At 40.0% G+C, this 20,630-nt stretch overlaps 1 protein-coding gene across 2 annotated transcripts in view; it reads right to left on the reverse strand.

The window, feature by feature from the left end:
* rcan3 (regulator of calcineurin 3) overlaps nucleotides 1-20,630 on the reverse strand; it is a 54,828-nt gene that overhangs the window by 18,314 nt on the left and 15,884 nt on the right. Inside the window, exon 1 of one of the 2 annotated variants that reach the window (XM_079691424.1) lies at nucleotides 6,758-7,066. The exons of the other annotated variant lie outside the window; for it this stretch is intronic. Within the exon in view, the coding sequence (XP_079547550.1) occupies nucleotides 6,758-6,844 (87 nt within the window). The 5' untranslated portion in view covers nucleotides 6,845-7,066. Of the gene's footprint in view, nucleotides 1-6,757; nucleotides 7,067-20,630 lie in introns of those variants that run through there. 2 annotated transcript variants of the gene reach the window in all.

Here is a 20,630-nt window from a genome sequence, read left to right on the forward strand (position 1 = left end):
GTCTACTATGTTTCAGTTAAATGTTCTGTAACAGTTTCATGACACACTGACTAGCATCTATAACCTACGACCCAAACACTCCCTTTTCTGAAGCATTGTATGTAGGTTCTCTCATAGATGGTTATAACTGTTTATTTAGCTTTCCTGCAATTATTGCACTGCTTCCGTAACTATGTTAGTCATAATGCTAGCTTTTTAGGCTAATGTGTTGTTTATTTTAGTGTTGGTACCAGTCATTATTGGTAGATTTTGCTGTGGTTTGTTGGTTACTTTGTCTTTTTGTCAGAGAAATGACTGGCCTGATTCTCCTACATTTTTGTGTAAGGGTTAAGCATTGGATAAGCATGAACCCGTTTCATTTCGGAGAGGATCCAGATAGAATTATTATATTTTATTTATGGAAACATGATCAACGCAGGTCTGCTTTCTTCAAGTACCCTACCCAACTGTATTTGGATTATTACATACGTAGCTCTTGCCCTACAGACACGGTGATAACAAAATAAAGAAACTAATGTTGTATTTTAAAAGTCGTTTTGACAATAGAAATAACCAATTGGCCACCAACTGAATACTATTTTTAATGTTAACAAACCTATCTGCTTATGTACTTAATGTGCCTGACATTTCATTGCATCAGAAGACCACCAGAGTTATTAAAGAGTCCGGAGCAACTTGAGTATTTAACTCTTCTAATCTGTTATATAAATATGCTTTTGGCAAGTATACACATGCTCAGTGATGTTACACCATTGTTTGCTCTTCAGTTAACATGGCAGTATGTGGCCAGTGGTTTAGCACAATGAAGGACTGTAACCTACACTGAGTTTGCTGACGATGTAGGATGAGGTAATGTGAATCAGTGGATAAACTCTGAGGTTGTTGTCTGTGTGGTGACCCAACGCTCAGGACGCAGGCTATGGTCAAAGCAGCTAATAATATTAGCATAGCAGCAAATCCTCACAATTACAGACCAACAAAAACAACTCATGATTAATAGCCTTGTGTGTATTGTGAGAGCGTAAGCACCAGGGGAGCATGTGAAAGGGGCAAGTGTTATTACGCTGGGATCAATAGCTCGGGCGGGGAGCTGTATCGACGGGCACGACGCCGCGGCGCTACACTGCCGCTCCCTCCGGGACAGCCTGTCCACGGCAGGGAGATTGAAATCAGTTTACATCATGAGGGGACACATTAATCCTATTACCACCAATCTGGTCGTTATGGTTTTTATGAGGAAGGAGCTTTTCCTCGTCAGCAGCACTCAGGTCTCGGTTAAACACACAAACACATTTTCACCAACACTTAACATGCAAGTACGTCCACACAGTCTCCTACGCAGATTCACACTTTAGAAGCAATAGTTATCCAAAGAGCTACACAACATTAACTTAGAGAGATGCTGCAGCTCTCACCTTCATCTCTCCATCACCACTGTCTCATCCTACTGCTCTGTTGCATTTTCCCTTCTTTCTGTATCTGTCTGCTGGCGGCAGTGATGATCAAACATTACTGGATCAAAGCTAGGCGCATTGTTGCACATCTGACAGTGTGATGCATGTTTATATTCCAGTCTCGAGACGTATTGGAACTGATGGAAGTAAAAAAGTACAATTCTGAACATTATTCGACTTTTTACTGCACAATATTTTTGCAACAGCTTTGGTTTCTTTGAATGAAACAATAAATAAATCAACAAAAGGCATTGAGGTTTTGCTGACGAACAATCCATTAACAAATGAGAAAGTTATCACTTTTTAGAAGGTGAAAACAGCCATTTCTGCTTGATAAAATGATAAAATACTTAAATAAATTATTAATCAATCATAAAGTTGAAGTTGAATATTTTTTTCTCTTCGGCACTTCTATACGTTTTTTTAAATGTAATCAGTGCTTTAGAAAACATGAATACATTTGCCTTTAGAGTGCAGTATGCTGCAGGCACAATGGACTGCAGCAAACTGTATTCTTAAGATAATTGGTTTAGCGTTGCTATTTTAAGCACTGCAATGACCTTGTATTACCACGGCTGTTTGTGTTGGAGTGGAAATTGTATTGGAAATTCTGAGAGGAAAATTATGTTTGACCTGTAATTACGATAACAAAGGCCAATCATAGTATGACGCCGTTTCTTTTCTCGGTGGGTAAATTGTTGGCCTCTACATTCCAATGCGGGGCTTTATGTTCGCGTCTAATTTTATCACTTCATAGTTGTGTCTTCTCGGACACATGGTAACCAGACACCCCCACCCAGGACACTGTCCTTTGTTCTACGTCACCCTAACGGACGCAGCGCTAACCTTTAGCTGACACCTGAGCCCCGGCCCTTCTCTAAGGTTTCAGGCCAATGTGAGCTGCCCCTCTCCCCCCGCCCAGAGCCTCGGACTGGGGGAGCAGCACACCTGAGCCCACAGCTCTGGCCGGGGAGCGCTCAACCTTGCAAAGAATTAGATCTGGTTTCCCACCGGCACAGAACACGATACCGCGAGCGTCTACATCCATCCCGTCTGTCCGGCCTCTGCTCCTCTGCCTCCTGCCTTCACGTCAACATCTCAGAGTGCAATGCAGTGCATCACTACAGTGTTTTGAAATGCCGGGTAGGATCTTATTAAAATGAAGACCTGATTTATGTTTGATGAGTGGGGAGAGAGAGGTCTGTCGGTGTCCTTTCTCTAAATTATAAAACGCTACAGAGTAATTGGGTTACTTACTAAATGGCCAACGATTTATAATAGCCGATCAAGTTAGTCAATTGAGACAGCGGATACCCGTCAAGACTTGCCTTTGATACATAAACTAGATTCCGATACAAAAAACAATGAGCAATGTTTGCTGGAGTCAAATATGTTGTCAACTGATAATCCAAAAAGGCACAATTTCAAGCAGAAATGTAAATAAACCTGATTTCAACTTTTAAATTGTGACGATTTTCTGATTTTCTTTCTCAGATGTTAGAGTAAAGTATTGCGTCGAAACAATTTACTGAAAGCAACTGAAGGTTAGAATTAATTAAACCTCGAAATCTGTTTATTTTTGCAAGTAATCGCAATATTCAACAACAGTACACATAACCCGTGTTCTTCATATTGCACAGCCCTACTCCACATTTGAATAAGTTATATCAAATAACATAAAGTTACACAATGATACATTGTTTTCACCATCCTGTTGTTGCTTGGATGCCCGAAATAACATTCCTAACTTATAAGAAATGACAGAACCTTATATAAGGGCTTGTATCAAAAGAGCCACTTTGAAAGAATGAAAACATCACAGGCATCAGCAAAATCACTAGTGCAAATACCAGATTAGTCATCAAAGCTCTCCTCCTTCCTTAAAACAAGCATGACATCTGTGACGATAGCGCCTGAGAAAAAAGCACATCTGACAAAAGGGACAGACAGACGGAGAGAAGGACAAATGGAAAGTGACCCAGGTGGACGGAAACTTCTTCAGTTGTCCTCAACCGGGTGGAATAGTGTGTGTTTGCTGACGGAGGCGTTTGTGTGTAGGTCTGTGAGTCCGCTGACTCACTGTTGTGGTTGGAGTGTGTGACTGTTGAGTGTGTGAGTGTGTCAGTGTTACTACAGACGTCTGTGTGTGGGAAGGCAGGCTTAAGCTGAAAACTCTGTCCTTTATGGCTCACAATGCAGCCATTCTGTAGTGTTCCTGTAAATGTTTTTCTATAATAGTTTGCTAACTGGTCATAACGTCAAAATCATGTTTCCTCCCAATGTTTATCTAATTGTTCAAGTCGGTAATAGACTGCAACCAGAGAGGAACTTATCCAGAGAAATAGCAGGTTGACAGCGGCTGATTATTTATTCATACATGTATAAAGGAGCAATTAAAGGGGCAAGCCTCAAACTGCCAAGTGAATAAATAAATACATGAAATGCAGCCGCCAGCATCAAATTTAGCATTCATTGTAACTGTAAAGGCTTGCGTCACTCTATGTTTTTCTTTAATACACTCCCTGTCTGCCTACGTGCTATGACCTTCACCAAGTGTCCTGTGCTATCATTTGCTGATGCTGTTACATTTCCCAGGTAATGATGGTGTTGTGACGAACGTACACATGCTACAGCGTCTGCCCACTGATCTGGTCTAGCGAAAACTCACGGCAACAATGGACCTTTTGTTTTTCTCCAAAATGAACACAAAGCACTTTGGTATGAAAGCCTACTGTACCACCAGCTCCGCCATTGTGGCAACAACAAGCTGCTCTGTCCACTGCCTCTGTGTTTGCCTCATTAATGATGTAACTGGGATAGAGCCAAGGCAGGCCATTTCAACCGTGTCAAAACAATTGCTCCAAAACACCACAGCCAGTAGCGCAGCGTTTTCTCTAATTAAAAATCCACCATTCACTTTATTTTCCTCAGGTTGCCCATTCAAGCACCACTGCTATTGCCTAATCGTTCCATCAAGTGTCTATAAATAGCAGCAGTCCACATAGTGGTTAACCTCAAGAGCTGTCCAACAAAACAGGGGTCTTGAGATTATTGTTTCTCATCCTCAGCTTTGGAGATATTAATAAAAAAAACAGGGGCCTCAGACAGGCTTAGATCTTTTTGGATGATAATAAAAACAAGAGCAGTCTCACAGGGAGGTGAGCTCAATCAGGGGCTGCTCCCCACGTGCGCTGCTTTTAATCTGGCCTCTCCCCCGGCGCTCTCCATCACTCTGTGTGCCAGAAACCGAGATTAGTGGTGTTCTTCGTGCCATTTGAAAGTCTGCTCTTTTAAATGGTGCACAGACCATCCTTTTCTTTAGGTGAGTCTGGGAGAGGTGGGCTGATAAGAGCTGCTTGACAGGAAGCTTTAGTGAAGAATGTGCTCTGATCAGAGAGCCCTCCATTGGCTGTGTCAAGCCTGTCTGGAGAGGATGGCTAATCTTAGAGCATTCAACATTACATTAACAAAGGTAGATCACTGAGAAATAAAACCCCAGTCTCCTCTGGCAACACAATAGCCCAAGTTATGTGTTGTAAACAAAGAGACATTCAAAATATGTCATGGTCAGAAGTATCACCAGTGTGAACCCTGCATGTTCCACACTGCTGAGGCTTTACAAGCAGAAATGTTGTCCCTGCAACATATTAAAGATTATGACCGCCATCCTATAATTACGAGACAACTGCAGGGTGACACATTCAAAGTGTTTTTCACCTTGGCTGGTCTGCAGTGGTTGGAGAGTATAATGAGAGTTGGAAACAAGCACAGCAGCTGTTTGGCCTTGCTGGCTGAATGCAGACCACAGGGGTGGGTCAGAGGCTGAAATGCATAGTTTGATATGTGAGGAATATGTGAGAAATATTTATCCGTAACATCAAATTACAAATCACATGCTGTGCTAACATGCAATTCATGCCATGACGGACGAAAGAAGTACATTCCACATTATACACACATACAATGTTCCTCTCAGCGGCTAGGGAAGGTTACTCTAGTAATGCACATGGAGTTGCAGAAAAGGGATAAAATATGGCTGACCTAGGTGCTGTGGGAATGAGGGTGGGGTGACTGGGTGCTTAAAACCTGCAACTGCTGCTATTGGCTGCAATAAATAGCTGAATTCAGCCTTCAACACACCAGAGCACATCAGCACTGAGTAGCCTATGATTAATTATATCTTCCTCTTATGAAAACACTCAGTTATACTTTTAGTTGTTTGTGTCAGACTCTCACACTGCACTGTAGCTTGGTTTCATTTTTTCTCTACTGCTGCTTCACTTCACCGTGATGAGTGAAATCCAACAAGCAGCCAGAAGGTGATGGAGTATATATATTCTGATATGAAATGTCCAAAGGGTTTAGTAGGTGAGCCAAGCTTTGGCAGAGCATGTGTGTGGCCTTCTAGGACCAAAAACTGGCACCTCTCAGTGCCAAAGGTGGGCTAACTATGAACACATTTACGTAAATCCTGCTCTTTGACTGCGGGCTGCATAGCCTACTCAGTACCTGTACCTGTCCTCAGGGCAAGTCAATCAAATATGACTGTAGGGAGTGTTTAGGTTAGTAGAGTGTATGTGACCTGGGTGTACTTGAGTTAAGTCAATTTAATCAATACTAGAGAAAAACAGCTCATTACCTGCTTATGGTACCAATCACAACCATAAAGACTATCATGGTAAGATTATTTATACTTCAGTTGTATAGAAAAACATGAGATGTTGGTATAATTATTACATTCATTTTAAATTGGGTTATGTTTTTTGTTAACCCATCTAGCCTCGCGCACCTGCAATGCTGTTGGGATGAATGAGCAGAAATTAAGAGGGGGGGAGAAGAGGGTCTGTCTTCCACTGCGTCTAAAAATGCCTCACTTCTTCCCCTGCATGTGCCTTGCATGGACAATTTAATTCATCACACCCTCCCATTCAACTTGCGCATCATCCAATCCCCTCAAGCTCCAAAACTTACACAACGATACATCAATTGGTGCATTAGGGATCTTTTTTGTGTGTGTGCCCCATTCTTGCCATCTCTACCCATTTTTGCAATTCACCGAGCGTCAATCAACTGTGCCGTGCGCGCGGCGCTGGACGTGTGTTCGCGAGCTGTGGCTCCCATTGATAAAAATCCTGCTCTGAGAGACAGGGCTGCATTCACGTCACCATGACACATGCAAGCGCTTCTTTGTGGCAGCATGCAGTCTGTCCTGAGCAAACTGATGCACAAACACACCACAAGGCCACAGCCGTAATGATGAGTTGCAGCGTGCATGTTGTGTTGTTGTTGGTGAAAAACCGTACCTGCATTTTGTCTGACGTAAACACTTCAATGTCTACTTCGCAGGCGATGATGGTCACCATCTCCAGTTTCATATTTATCGATGGCATCCCCTTTCGTGTTTAGGGGGAAAAACCGAAGCGGTGTAAAAGTCTTCTCTCTAGCAGCGTGTCGAAAAAGTATTTACGGCTCTTCCTCCAGAAACTTGAGGTTAAGTCCAGCTGAGTGTTGTGCTCGGTGCTGTGAGAGTTGCTGCTGGACCCCTCACTGCACTGACGCGCTGCTGAGAGTGATGCTGCAGCAGCAGCCGCACAAACTCTCCCTCCCTCTCTCTCTCTCCCTCCTGCCCTCCCCCTGGCTCCTCATTGACGTCATTACCATCCTCACGTTCGTCGTGTTTTACGCCACTACAGAGCTTGGCGAACCGTGCAGGGGGCACTGCAGAATTCACGGTCCGGTTTAGTCCGCTTTTTCTTGTATTTTCCTATGTGCTTTTTTATGTTCACTGAGCTGCTTTAGAAATAAATGTTTCATAACCTTTCTGAAAAAATCATTTCATCTGCCAAACTGTAGGCACATCAAGTTATTTAAGCTTCAGTGTGACCATGGCTGCATTCAGACAGTAATTTACCTTTCATGCTATTGACTGGTGCTCTTATACACATTCTGTAAGATGAACGCATCACCACAGGGGGTGGACATTACACCAGGACATAGGCTATAGAATGTGCAGCCATTCAGGTCTTATGTAAAAGCCCTACAGTACAATAAGTGTGCTATTTTTTAAGGCTATGACACAGTGGATCAGAGGCAAAGGGTACTATGCTATCTAGAGCATGGATTGTATTCAACCTGTTATAACATACAGTATATTATAGTTTCTCAAATCAACATCAGGTATTATTGAAAGAGTTATATCAAAAACTTTAAAAAAAAAAAGAATGTCATACTGTCAATTAATTGATCGACTAATCATATCAGCAGATTTGTTAAAGCTTTCCTCTAATCTAAATATTTTTTGTGAAACACTGTTGCTAAACCTCTGCGAGCCTTGAAAGAAGACGTGAAATGAAACACAAATCACTCTTCAATTTTGTAGGGGGGGGATTGTACACAAGTAGACATTGGGGGTCACAATCAAAATAAGTTGCACACTGTACAGGTGTTTTAGTTAATGTGGCCATGGCCTGTGTACCAGCAACATTACAAAAACGTTACAAAATATAAAGCTAGCTTACTCATAATATCCTTGTGATATACAATCATACTGTATAGGAGCTACTGTATATTGGAAAAGTTGTTTTACTGAATTGCATAAAATATTGTTTGGTATCATCAATAATGGGCTCACTGACATCCACTGAACTCTGTCACACACATAACGTTTAGTGAAGAACTCTACTGCACTGCACTTTTTTTACCCTCGTCAAGGCATAATTGCGTAACCATGCCTGTCAGCTGCATGCACCAGAGTTAGCGTTGCCTTCAGTTGACATGGTATGTGACTTCATGAGCCTAAGAATAACAGACAAGCAACATGGGTATAAGGTGGTCATGATGTTGTGTCCAGTGTCAAATCTGTTCCCTCACATAGCGTTAATGGAAAGACAGGGCAGGTTTATTGAAGTTCCTGGAAAGACTCAAATATAAAAACTTTAAAATAAGTTCTTAGTGAGCTTTACTTTAAGTGCTGACTTGTTGATGTGAGATTAACTGTACCGTGGCTCTTGATCACTAACATTAAAGCAGCTGATGAAGCCGATTTGAACACTGCTGCTTTTTCTCTTAAAAATGATGATACATTGCGAGTTTTCCACTTGAGCTGAAGACCAATCATAAAAAAATCCCCAGAGACATTATGCTATTGCATAATAAACCATTTCTTTTTATTTCCCCATCACTCAGACCATCTCTTCCACTCTCCCTCTGTTTCATAATAATTGCCCGGCCGGCCGAGACAGCTAAGTCCCCTATAAGCCATTAATATTAAGGCTCTAGGCGGTGAGGGCTATTTATGTCAGGCATGTATGTGTCAGGCATTGTCCACACTGTGCAGACGGAGGACATGAGTGAGGTATGTGAGGATGACTGTGACATTCCTCCACCAGACAGCATCAGTCAGTCACACAGTCTGGAACAATCGGACTCTAAACGTCAGAAAACGCCACAAATCAGACACTAGCATGTTCTCCTTCTGTTTGAGTTGATCTGGTTTACTCTTTCAAGCAAATATAGTAAGAGCAGGCAGCAGAGAAGATGTTATTTGACAGGTTTCTTTAGAATTCAGCCCCTCAGCTCATTTATCAAAATCTCAGAAGTGATAAAGCACTGTCACCTTTTCTTTTAAATCCACTCTGTTTCTGGAGTCCAATGCAGCCTTAGCTTGGCAAACCCTGTGATCATTTATTTATGGCTTGTTGGAAAATTCTCTTTTCACATGCCCCTATTTACAAAGCTTTGGGTCAAGATGGTTGAGTTTCACAGTCTTGCTGATGGAAACTTCAGCACAGCAGATGCTTTTAATCAAAGCCCTCCTGCTTGTATTTAACGTCACATTTAGTCTACAACAATATTGTTGAGTCTGTTCCCCCTCAAGTGCTGCGCTGTTGAGCAGTGATTCCTAAGCAGTGTGTACCTGTAACCGAGGGGACTGCAGTTGCTATGGGATATGTGGAAAGATTGTGGAGATGCTCCGTTAGACTTTTACTAATTTACTGTCACAATAACAAGCTAGCCATGAGAAGCTGCCTGGGAAGTTCACACCTCTGCCAAGCAGTGGTAACACCATAACATGTAATGGATATAGGTGAATGAAAAAGCATAAAGCAAATAATATATGTTTAAAGTAATGGGTATATGGTTTAAACAGCCAAAATAACATAAAATGTAACAGTAGTGAAAAAAAAAGTTTCACTTTAACTTAAAAAAGTTCAAGTGTAATGGTAGAAATAGCAAAAAAAATGAATAAATGGTTGAAATATCTTAAGATTATAAATAAATACGTGAAATAGTTATATCATTATCATCAGCTTTATTAAAGAGACTCTAGGTCCATTTCTAAAAGACATAAAACACTCGAATAGTGTTATTGTAGCTAAGACAAGACTTCAAGACTTCAAGACAAGACTTCACCTCTTCAATCTGGCTTTTCATGTGTGATTGTTTTTGTATTATTTGACTTTAACTATATATTTATATGTTGTTCCTTTCTTCACTATTATCTGTAAAGCGTCAAATTAAATCTATTATTATTATTATTATTATTAAGACCTATTGATAAAGAGTTGCGATAGTTAGTTTAACTAATGGATTAACACCCAGCTTACTTCAATCCAAGCAAAGGAACCAACAACTGTTTGTAAGATATCTTTTTTAAAGTTATTATTTACTTCTAGTGGCCTTCCTCAAGGCAAGGCAAGGCAAGGCAAGTTAATTTATATAGCACCTTTTGATACAAGGCAATTCAAAGTGCTTTACAAAAAATGAAAGACATTAAGAAAATGGCATTTAAAATCAGTCATTAAAAAGAAAAGATAATAAAATAAACATTAAAAGAAAAAATACATGGATAAAAGTTACAGTGCAGTTTAAGATGTGAATAGTTCAATTAAAAGCAGCGGCAAAAATAAAAGTCTTTAGTCTGGATTTAAAAGTAGTCAGAGTTGCAGCGGATCTGCAGGTTTCTGGGAGTTTGTTCCAGATATTTGGAGCATAATAACTGAACGCTGCTTTACCATGTTTAGTTCTGACTCTGGGGACAGAAAGCTGACCAGTCCCTGAAGACCTGAGAGATCTGGATGGTTCATAATTTAGCAGGAGGTCAGAAATGTATTTTGGGCCTAAACCATTCAAAGCTTTATAAACCAGCAGCAGTATTTGAAATCTATTATTTGACACACAGGAAGCCAGTGTAAAGACTTCAGAACAGGAGTGATGTGATCCACTTTCTTAGTGTTAGTGAGGACTCGAGCAGCGGCGTTCTGAATCAGCTGCAGCTTTCTAATGGATTTTTTAGTGAGACCTGCAAAGACACCATTACAGTAGTCGAATCTACTGAAGATAAAAGCATGGACAAGTTTTTCCAAATGCTGCTGTGACATTAGTCTTTTAATCCTAGATATATTATTTAGGTGATAGTAGGCTGATTTAGTAACTGTTTTAATGTGACTGTTGAAACTCAGGTCAGAGTCCATGACTACACCTAGATTTCTGGCTTTATCTCTTGTTTTGAACATTGCAGACTGAAGCTCAGCGCTAACTTTTATACGTTCTGCCTTGGCTCCAAAAACCATTACCTCAGTTTTATCTTTGTTTAATTGGAGAAAGTTCTGACACATCCAGTCATTGATTTGTTCAATGCACTTACTCAGTGTTTGAATTGAAGCATAGTCTCCTGGTGAAATTGTTACATCAATTGTGTGTCATCCGCATAGCTATGGTAACTTATTTTGTTGTTTTTCATTCATTATCTGAGCCAGTGGTAGTATGTAGACGTTAAAGAGAAGAGGCCCCAAGATGGAGCCTTGAGGTACCCCACATGTCATATTTGTCAACTCAGATGTGTATTTTCCTATAGAAACAAAGTTTTTTCTGTCCTTTAAGTAGGATTCAAACCAATTTAGAACTGTTTCCGAAAGTCCCACCCAGTTTTCTAGTCGGTCGAGTAATATGTTGTGGTCAGCAGTGTCAAACACAGCACTGAGATCTAATAATACTAACACTAAAGTTCTGCCACTGTCTGTGTTTAAGTGGATGTCATTGAAGACCTTTACAAGAGCAATCTCAGTGCTGTGGTTTGGACGAAAGCCTGACTGGAACACATTGAAACAGTTATTTAAATGCAAGAAATTACTCAACTGTTGAAAAACAACTTTTTCAATGATTCTACCTAGAAATGGCAGGTTTGATATGGGCTTGTAATTGTTCATTACTGAAGCATCTAGATTATTCTTTTTTAAGAGCGGTTTAATGACTGTAGTTTTCAGGGCCTGTGGAAAAATACCTGAGTGAAGAGATTTGTTTACTATATGAAGTAGATCTGAGGCCATGCAACGAAATTGCGATGTTTCTTTGACCTTTCCATGCACCTGAGCCTTCTCTTAGCACTTTGTTTTACCATCTTCTTCTGACTTCCTTAGAGGCAGCCTATCCTATTCTGGTTTATAATTATGTGTGTAGTGCGTTAGTCATTATTAAAGTGCTTTAGTTTACAGACGAACATTTAAAAAAATGAATGAGCACAACCTGCTCCAAGTGCTTGTAGTACAAATGCGATCATAAACAAACAAATTATTGACAATTTGATTGTATAACCAAAATAATATTGTAACATTATCAGCTTTATATACAAAAATATAAAAAATAAATAAAATAAAAAGCACTTATATACTAACTAAGCACGTATAACTAAGCACTTATATACTAACAAAGCACTTATATACTAACAAAGGACTGGCTTATCTAAAGCCAGTTGAGTAGCACTTAAAATGGTTTGGCTCTATGAAACCTACTGTATTTATATGATTCTGTTTTCTTCAAGTTTGTATCTTCTTGGTCGAATGCACTTATTGTAAGTTGCTTTGGATAAAAGCGTCAGCTAAATGCAATGTAATAATGTAATATAAGTAACAGTGTGAAATCTATTCCTGAACATGACGTGTTGTATTCATGAGGCTGAGCTCAAAATAGGTTGCTTGTACTTTCCACTGATATAAAGTACAGTGCATTTGATGTATGGTTAAATACTTTTGGTTATCAAAGCATTCCTCCGAACCCTTTTGAGCCCTTTTTGTCACTCTTGATAAGCAGGATGGATCGCTATGGATGATGAAGCACTTTTCTTCCTCTCTGGCCTCATTCTGCGACTCTCCTCCTCCTCCTCCTCCTCCTCAGTTCTCTTCTCCTCATTCACAATTCACTGTGTTAGATCTCACTGTCAGCACGCCCCGAACAAGGCGCCATGTCAGAAAATACAACACATTCTTGATTCATTTAAAATGACAATTTGTAACTGAGAAGAGTGACTGCTCATTTTTCACAAAATGCAGATAATTATCACCTTCCAATAGCTGCCACCTTGTATGATTTGTTAATAACAGTAACAGTGTGTGTTTTATAAATACATATTCCCACCTTATTGAACTCAAGTAAGTTTACAAAGGAAGTGGTTATATTAAGGAAATGCAGATCTGTGCTAAGATTTTTCTTTTTCATTCAACCTGTGTTTTGCCTTTGTGTGTGTCTTTATGTGCAGCATACATTCCCAGTTAAGGCACACAGTTAGTAGTAGAAATGTAGGTTTTACAGAGTCTCTACTGTGCATAAAGCACTTCATAAGTGATGAGAATAGGAGGAGGCAGAGAGGCAGCCGAGATGCTCAAAGGGTGAGACGCTGTGTCTGAGAATCACTGACTAGCAGAATTTGTATTCTGGAGTGGATCTCTGCAGAGAGCAGGGTGGAGGAAATGAGGGCAGTGGATCATCACCGTGGGCTCTTCTACACATGCGTATAACACTCGCATGCATATTAATGTACAATCTAAAGAAATGCAACACCTTAACGTAAACACAATACCAACAAATAATTCCATGCACATTGATATTGTGCTTTATCAGCTGTCAATTCAAATTGAACACATGGAAACACACACATAGGTGATTGTTTATTAACTACAACAATTCCTCAAAAACAGAAGTGTGTGTGTGTGTGTGTGTGTGTGTGTGTGTGTGTGTGTGTGTGTGTGTGTGTGTGTGTTATGTAACAGCACAAGAATGGAAGGACTGACAAAGAAAAGCAATCTCTGGCGCTTCGCCACTGCAGGCATGCACATAGACTGTATGGGCACCATCCTTATGATCAAATGAACCACAACACACACACACACACACACACACACACACACACACACACACACACACACACACACACACACACACACACACACACACACACACACACACACACACACACACACACACACACACACACACACACACACACACACACACACACACACACACACACACACACACACACACACACACACACACACACACACACACACACACACACACACACACACACACACACACACACACACACACACACACACACACACACACACACACCCCCCCCCTCCTCCCCCTCCCCCTCTGGTTACACCAGACTACCTCCCTTTGGCCAAACCAACCCCTGGTGCCAGTGCCAATGCAGCTGCTGTAATCTAGGCCAAGCTATTTATAAAGCAAGCAGCCAAGTACAGGCGCGGGGAGCCAGGGGGAGGCAGAGGGAGACAGAGGGATGGGAGGATAAAAGAGTGTCTACAGGGCAGAGAGACAGATCTACAGAGTGTAGGTGAGAAAGAGCAAGGGGAGAACAGAGGAGCACAGGGGAGCAGGATGGCACAGAGGGAATACAAGTAACAAGAGGGTGAGGGGAAATAGAAATAGACATTGAAAGAAAGAGAGGCTGTGTCAGGTGCAGGGGACAGGATGAAAATCTGGGGAGCAGTAATGCTGTCATCGTGTAAATCAGTAGATGATCAACACTCCTTTGAGAATGATATTTGTTTTTATTTGATGGTTGGAATTCTGAAGATGAGCTTATAGGGTTATTTTAAGTGTGGGAATAATGCTGCCGCAGCTTTTATTATAATGAGTTTTACCAGTAATCAAGTTTTAATTAATAGTAATAAACAATTTGGATGCAACAGTTTCACCAACAAAACATTAGCCTGTTCTGGTGCAATTTGTACATGTACAAGTAGGATGTTCATTATTCTAACTATATCAACAACTGTCAGAAGTATTGTCAGTTGGCTGTGCTTTTTCTACTTTAAAATGGGTAGGGCTATAGTGGACAAGGGGATGTCATGAACCTCTGAGCACCAATCAGGATTTGGCAACAAAATCCAACCCATACAGTTGTTGCTGTTGTTGTTTTAAGTTGTTGGCATCTGGTTCAGATCCAATGATATCTGGGAAATTGATCCTGACACACCATGTTGAAATACTCTTCCCTTTAGATAAAATAACTAAACCTAGAATCATTGCTGAAAAGAACTAGGAATAAACAGTATGATTTCCATTTCATTGTTATTTGATTAATATCCTTACATTGGTTTTGTAAGGTATGGTGGAAAGATGTTGTGCTTTCAATAACATCAATATGTACATTAGTAAAAGATTAGTATAACAAAGCAGGCTTTATGTGCTTAATGTGCTTTTAAAATCAGCATCACAATCACTCACTGTCCAACATGGGAGCCTAGTGTTGGCCTCCAGCAGCTGTGCAGTGCTTTAACCCGGTAGCTTAGGAGCTGCAGAGATGAGCTGCTGTATCGCTGTGGGACAGGGACAGAGGAGGGGGATGGACGAGGAAGAGGAGAGCAACACGTGCCCGTGGTTCCACTGATTGCTTTGATTTAGAATCAGGTCAAATCTCTGGATTGGTTAGACAGACTCTCCGACCCGCATGCGAACATCGAATACCAGACACAACAAAAGGGGAGAAGTAAAAAAGGCCCTGAGCTTTTGAGACAACAAAGTGCCATGAGAGTCGGGTGGCATTTTCGAAGGCAGGGAAACAAAGAGAGAAAAATAAATGACACTCATCACCAGAGGATAGGAAGATATTTCACTGATTTAAAGTCAAGGGTCATCATAGCTACTGTGGTATTGCAAACTTTAAATGAGTTCATAAGGAATCTAAATGCAAAGGGGAACAGAATAATGCTATAGCTTCCATAAGACAACACACCTGCCACCAGAGCAACAGCCTGTATAAATCACAGGCTGCCTCACAGGCCCACGGACAGTATTAGCTCTGGTATAGGCCGTCAATAAGCAACATGATGGAGACAGTGATGGGCAGAGAAAGTGAGATGCACACTTAAATGACAGTGACAAGAACTCATAGGAGAAATGAACAATATATAGATAAAAACGAAGAACTATATTACACCAAAATTGCATCGGGGAGACCCACATAGATAATTGCATTTCTTTTTCGCAGAAAAATAACAACAGTGCAAAACAAGTTCAGGGAAGAAAACAATCAGCAACAGACTGTCAATAGTCCTTTTCTGGAAATGACAACCGAGAGAAATTGATTTGGATGCTGGTCCCCCCCCCGACTCTCTCTCTCTGTTCTCATAAATAACTCCTAGAAACAGCCTCCAGGAACCTGCTCTATACAGACTCAGGAGACAAACAACATTAAAATGTCAACAAAGTTATGTAAGAAGATGGAAAGCTAAAAGAAAAATAAATAAGGGCAGGATTCAAGTCAAATCGGAGCTACGGTAGTACAAAGTCTCTTTTTATTTTCAAGTACTTTGAGAGGAGCAACACAGTCCAGTCAACTCTCTGTTAAGAACATTCAAAACACATATCTTTAAAGATAGACAAACAGAGAGAGATATAAACATTTTTACAGGGTAACTTAACTCCCTGTGGGTTTATTTATGCTCCTCATCTGCATTCTCATTTCATTGCATGTATGATTGCAGCTACGTCTCAATCTATGAGAGTCTATTTATATGTCAGTCCAATAAGAGATCATGTTCTGTTGTAAGTGCTATTCCTGAAGCGCCAAGAGAACATTTCTTTTTTTAGACTGATTGAACCAGAAAATAATGTTGATTTAAATAGACACACAAGAGAAGGACTAAGGACAAATAACACAGCAGCTTACAGAGCATGCTACATCTTATAGTTTCATAATCAGCTCCTGTGTAGTAGGAGAGGGCGGGGTAAGATGAGGGGTCTTTTATCTTTTTTAAAACCCAATCGTAATCACACATCAAAAAGGAAATATCTATTGCACTGAATCTAATGCTTAATGTGTCTGAGAGTAACTGTATAAGAATTATAAAATACAAAACTGAAATGAAACTCATCGTAATGTGTACATTACGATCTTAAATATAGATGTGTCTGAGGTTTAGAAAGTACAATTAAACGTAATAGACTTCAGTAACTGGGTTTGAGGAGTAGGCTACAGCTTTTCAAAAACTACTTGGCAATTTAATCACAATAATGTGTCCAAGAGATATTTTTAAAATAAAGTGCATGTTTCTCTATGTCTCCCGAGTGCAAACATAAGAAACACAGGGGAATCAGCGTCTTTGTAGACTATAATAACTTTATGCTTGTGGGAAATATGTGAATTCCTTGTAAATTAAGAGAAAAACAAGAGATTTATGAGAAACAGGGGCTGAAAGTGACGGCCAACATTTGGATATATATACATGTACATAGAAATATATATAAATAATTACAATAGCCTACAAGTTACAATAACATTTTCCCAAAATATTGAAGAACATAATAGTGAGAAAAGCCTCACATGAGAGCAGTGGAAGTCAGCAAATGTGTGGCGTTCATGCTTAGTTTGCGTGATAAATTATTCATTGTCAGTATTATTGTCAAATGACTAATCAACTAATATGTGACCCGCTCTGTCGAAATCAGTCGAAAGTCGCAACGGCTCATTCCAAAATAAACGTGGATTTGCGTAAAAAACTATTTTTTCGGGGTTCCGGTGTTTTGTTTGATTTTAAACAAACAAAGTCTTGGCTTTCAGAATATGAAACTTTTATCTCCAAACTCACATGATAAATACATTCTTTAAGCTTGTAAAGGGAAGATGACAGGCAATCTGCTCTTCCGCAGCGCCGCCCCCCCCTCCCTCCGGCTGAAATTATGAATGTAAGCGTAGAGAAATCATAAATAACACGTCAGGGTCCGTATCAGTTTCTTTTCATCTGATTTAAATTAAACAAAGTCTTGGCTTTCAGAATATTAAACTTGTTTCGGCAAATTCAGATGATAAATACAACTTTGAAGCTTGTAACGGCATAATTACAAGCGGAGAACGGAGTAATGTAACGTCACAGCAGGCATAACAACAGCCGGTGTTTCTCGTGAGGTGACAGTCATTATATAATGTGACATATTTCGCTTAATATTTGGAGTACAAAAACAATCCTGATATCATTAGAAAGCTAGGAATATCCTCTTTCCAGCAGTGTATACAACTCAAAATGTGTCTTCGGGTCAATGCGACTGATTTCGATAGTGCAGAGCATATTATGCTCTGTATTATGATAAATGATCAACTTCCTCTTTCTTTTGAGTTTGACATCAGCTTCTGTTTGTGAAAGAACTGAACCACTTACAGACTAACTAAATCTATAACTCTACTTCTGGATATCTTTATGTAACTGCCAGTGTTGGTGCTTTGCAGCCGGTCTGCCAGCAGTTTGTTTACATGTCTGTTGTCCTCTTTTTTTACAAAGTAGATATCGATTTGAAAGTGGGAGGCTCATATGAACTGTTTTTTCCCAATCTGATGTTAGTTATTTCAGTAAAAACTAAATAATGTGAACAGGGCACAGCCACACAGGTGTGCTTACTGATTCGACATCCATCCCGTTCAGGTGGGTTAATACAAAAGGTGGGTAGTATTACATTATATGATATATAGATGTCTAAAATCACTACTATGATCGTCCAAAATCCCAAACTGAACTCACTACAAAATAAACTACTAAGTGTCTTTTTACATAGGCAATAGTGATGATGGGACAAGAGCCTTTGACTTATCCTAGTAAGTAGCACAGGTGTTACTAATATCATTAACGAGGGCTCTATTCTTTTCAAGTGTGGATAATCAAGGAGACTAAAGTGGACTGTTTTGTGTACTGAAATAAAATAGAGCAAAAACCAGGTCTGACTAGCACTACTTGCGTCTTCTCTATAGGTTTGAAGCACACTCAATAATTAAAAAAATGTAATTTGTTTGTCCTAGCTGGTAAAGCAGGAAAGAGAAGAAGGTGTCAAACAAGCCAACCCATGCACAATGTCCTGAGGAGAGACCTAATTAGCCAAATAATTGAAATAACCTGTGTGGGTTTACTGTGTGTGCATTTACCTTTCCCCCTTCTGTTTAACCTGCAGTACACACGCTAAGACCTTTTATTATTGGATATGTTCAACCAGTAAAAGGTCAACAATGTTATGTAAACACAGACATTACCACAGGCTGTAAAGTTAATAAAGAGGTTTTGTCACGCAATCATGTTACAGTGTTTTCTTCTGCTCAGATTTGACTGGACCAACCTACTTCAAGTTGAGCTACTCATTGAAATGCAAGGATATTCTAACAGAGAATACTTTAGCAGAGAAAAAGTGGAAAACTGTCATTGCAAAGGAAAACACTATCATATTGTCAAATGTGCAAACTGCTTTTCCACCCCGAGTGCCTCAACAGCTCAATTCAACCAAACTGCTCTCCATTGTTGTCGGCCTGATCCATTTTGATGAATTAAAGCACCGCAGCCGGGTCGGTGAGACATCCCGGTCAGTGTACCAGAATAATATCCCGGCTGCGGCAGGAGCGGGGCCCGGCGGCACTCACTCACTCTGCACTGCATCATGTCTGACCTTCAGCCTGACGAGCACCCGCTGCCTCACGTTCACCCCCCGGGACGGACGCCCAAAAATAGACTGTAGTCTGACACATGACCACGCGCATGTACAGGCATTGTGTGAGCTCATAAAAACTCACACACACACATGCAGTGACACTCACTTTACATCTCACTTTTCACATCCTCCATCACGTTATCTTTAGTCCCTGATGTGTTTCATTGCTCCACTCTGCTCTGGGGTTGTCTTACTTTATCCTCCGATATATATGAGTCACACTATCAAACACATTAGACTAAAGTCAGCAGCTGTGTCAACCCAAGTGGCATTTCAACTTTTCCCGTACTTACAGCACTCTATCACAGATACACTGCTAATGCATTGCTAACAGGAACAGTTTGGAATATATTTGTAGGGACATGTTATCTTGTGACGACTGCAATAGTTTTGGTTGCAAAATGCTTAAATACACTGAACATTTCCAACAAATCAGCTGCTGCTCCAATACAATGGAGGTTAATGGAATTTCAATTGTGGTGCTTTGTAACATAACACTTTAAAAGTCATTATCCAGAGACAATGTCCTTGTTTCTCTGAACTATCAATAGAGAACAGAACACTGTGGACTGGTTTGAAATCGAAGGATTTCGCACCAAACAACGAGTCCCTAGTTGAAATGGTCTGTTGACAAGACTGTGCTGTGATTTATCTACAGTAATGGGGAAGGTGCTGCAGTTAAACAGGAATAAGATTTGAATTGTAATGATGGTGACTACAATTTAGAAAATACATGAGATATGATAAACAGTAGATATACCAAAGATCAAATAACTACAGTAATATGAAAACTGGATTCACAAAAGTATCATCACTAAAATATCAACATGAAGTCTCCAGAGGAAGTACAACACAGAATCGTGTTAAAATCCTCAATTCACAAGAGAGTAAAAAACATAAAATGACTTAAACTTGTATTAGCAAGTCATTAGCCTAGATATCAAAGCTAAGCAAACACACTAGAAATCAGGAATCACAAACATACATACAGCCAATGTTTTAACAAGAAAGGCACATTAAAGAAGGCCTGTCAATATTTGTTTGTTCACAGATCTGACAAAACTGTGGATCTAACATTGTCAGTAAAACTGCGTATAACACCAACAGCTAGCGGCAGAATATACACAACGCTGGCATCAAATGTTTGCTTGGATTAATGCGCTTTTTTAAAAGTACTCTTTGATCAGACTGTTGCTCATTTAAATGAACATGTTGCCAAATTTTGATCTGCGCATCTGCTTGAGATAAAAGGATAAAAGGGTTGTGAAAAAAGAGATAAATCTAGAAAAGGAATCAAATACATACTGTCAATGTAAACTTCATTTATTTCATCTTGAATTAAGTAGGTAAGAAGAAAACATTGTCCCTTTACTAAGTTTAATATGGTAAAATTGGTGGTGTGAACAT

Source organism: Notothenia rossii (genome assembly GCF_949606895.1).
Source record: "Notothenia rossii genome assembly, chromosome: 7".
NCBI classification, from domain to species: domain Eukaryota; kingdom Metazoa; phylum Chordata; class Actinopteri; order Perciformes; family Nototheniidae; genus Notothenia; species Notothenia rossii.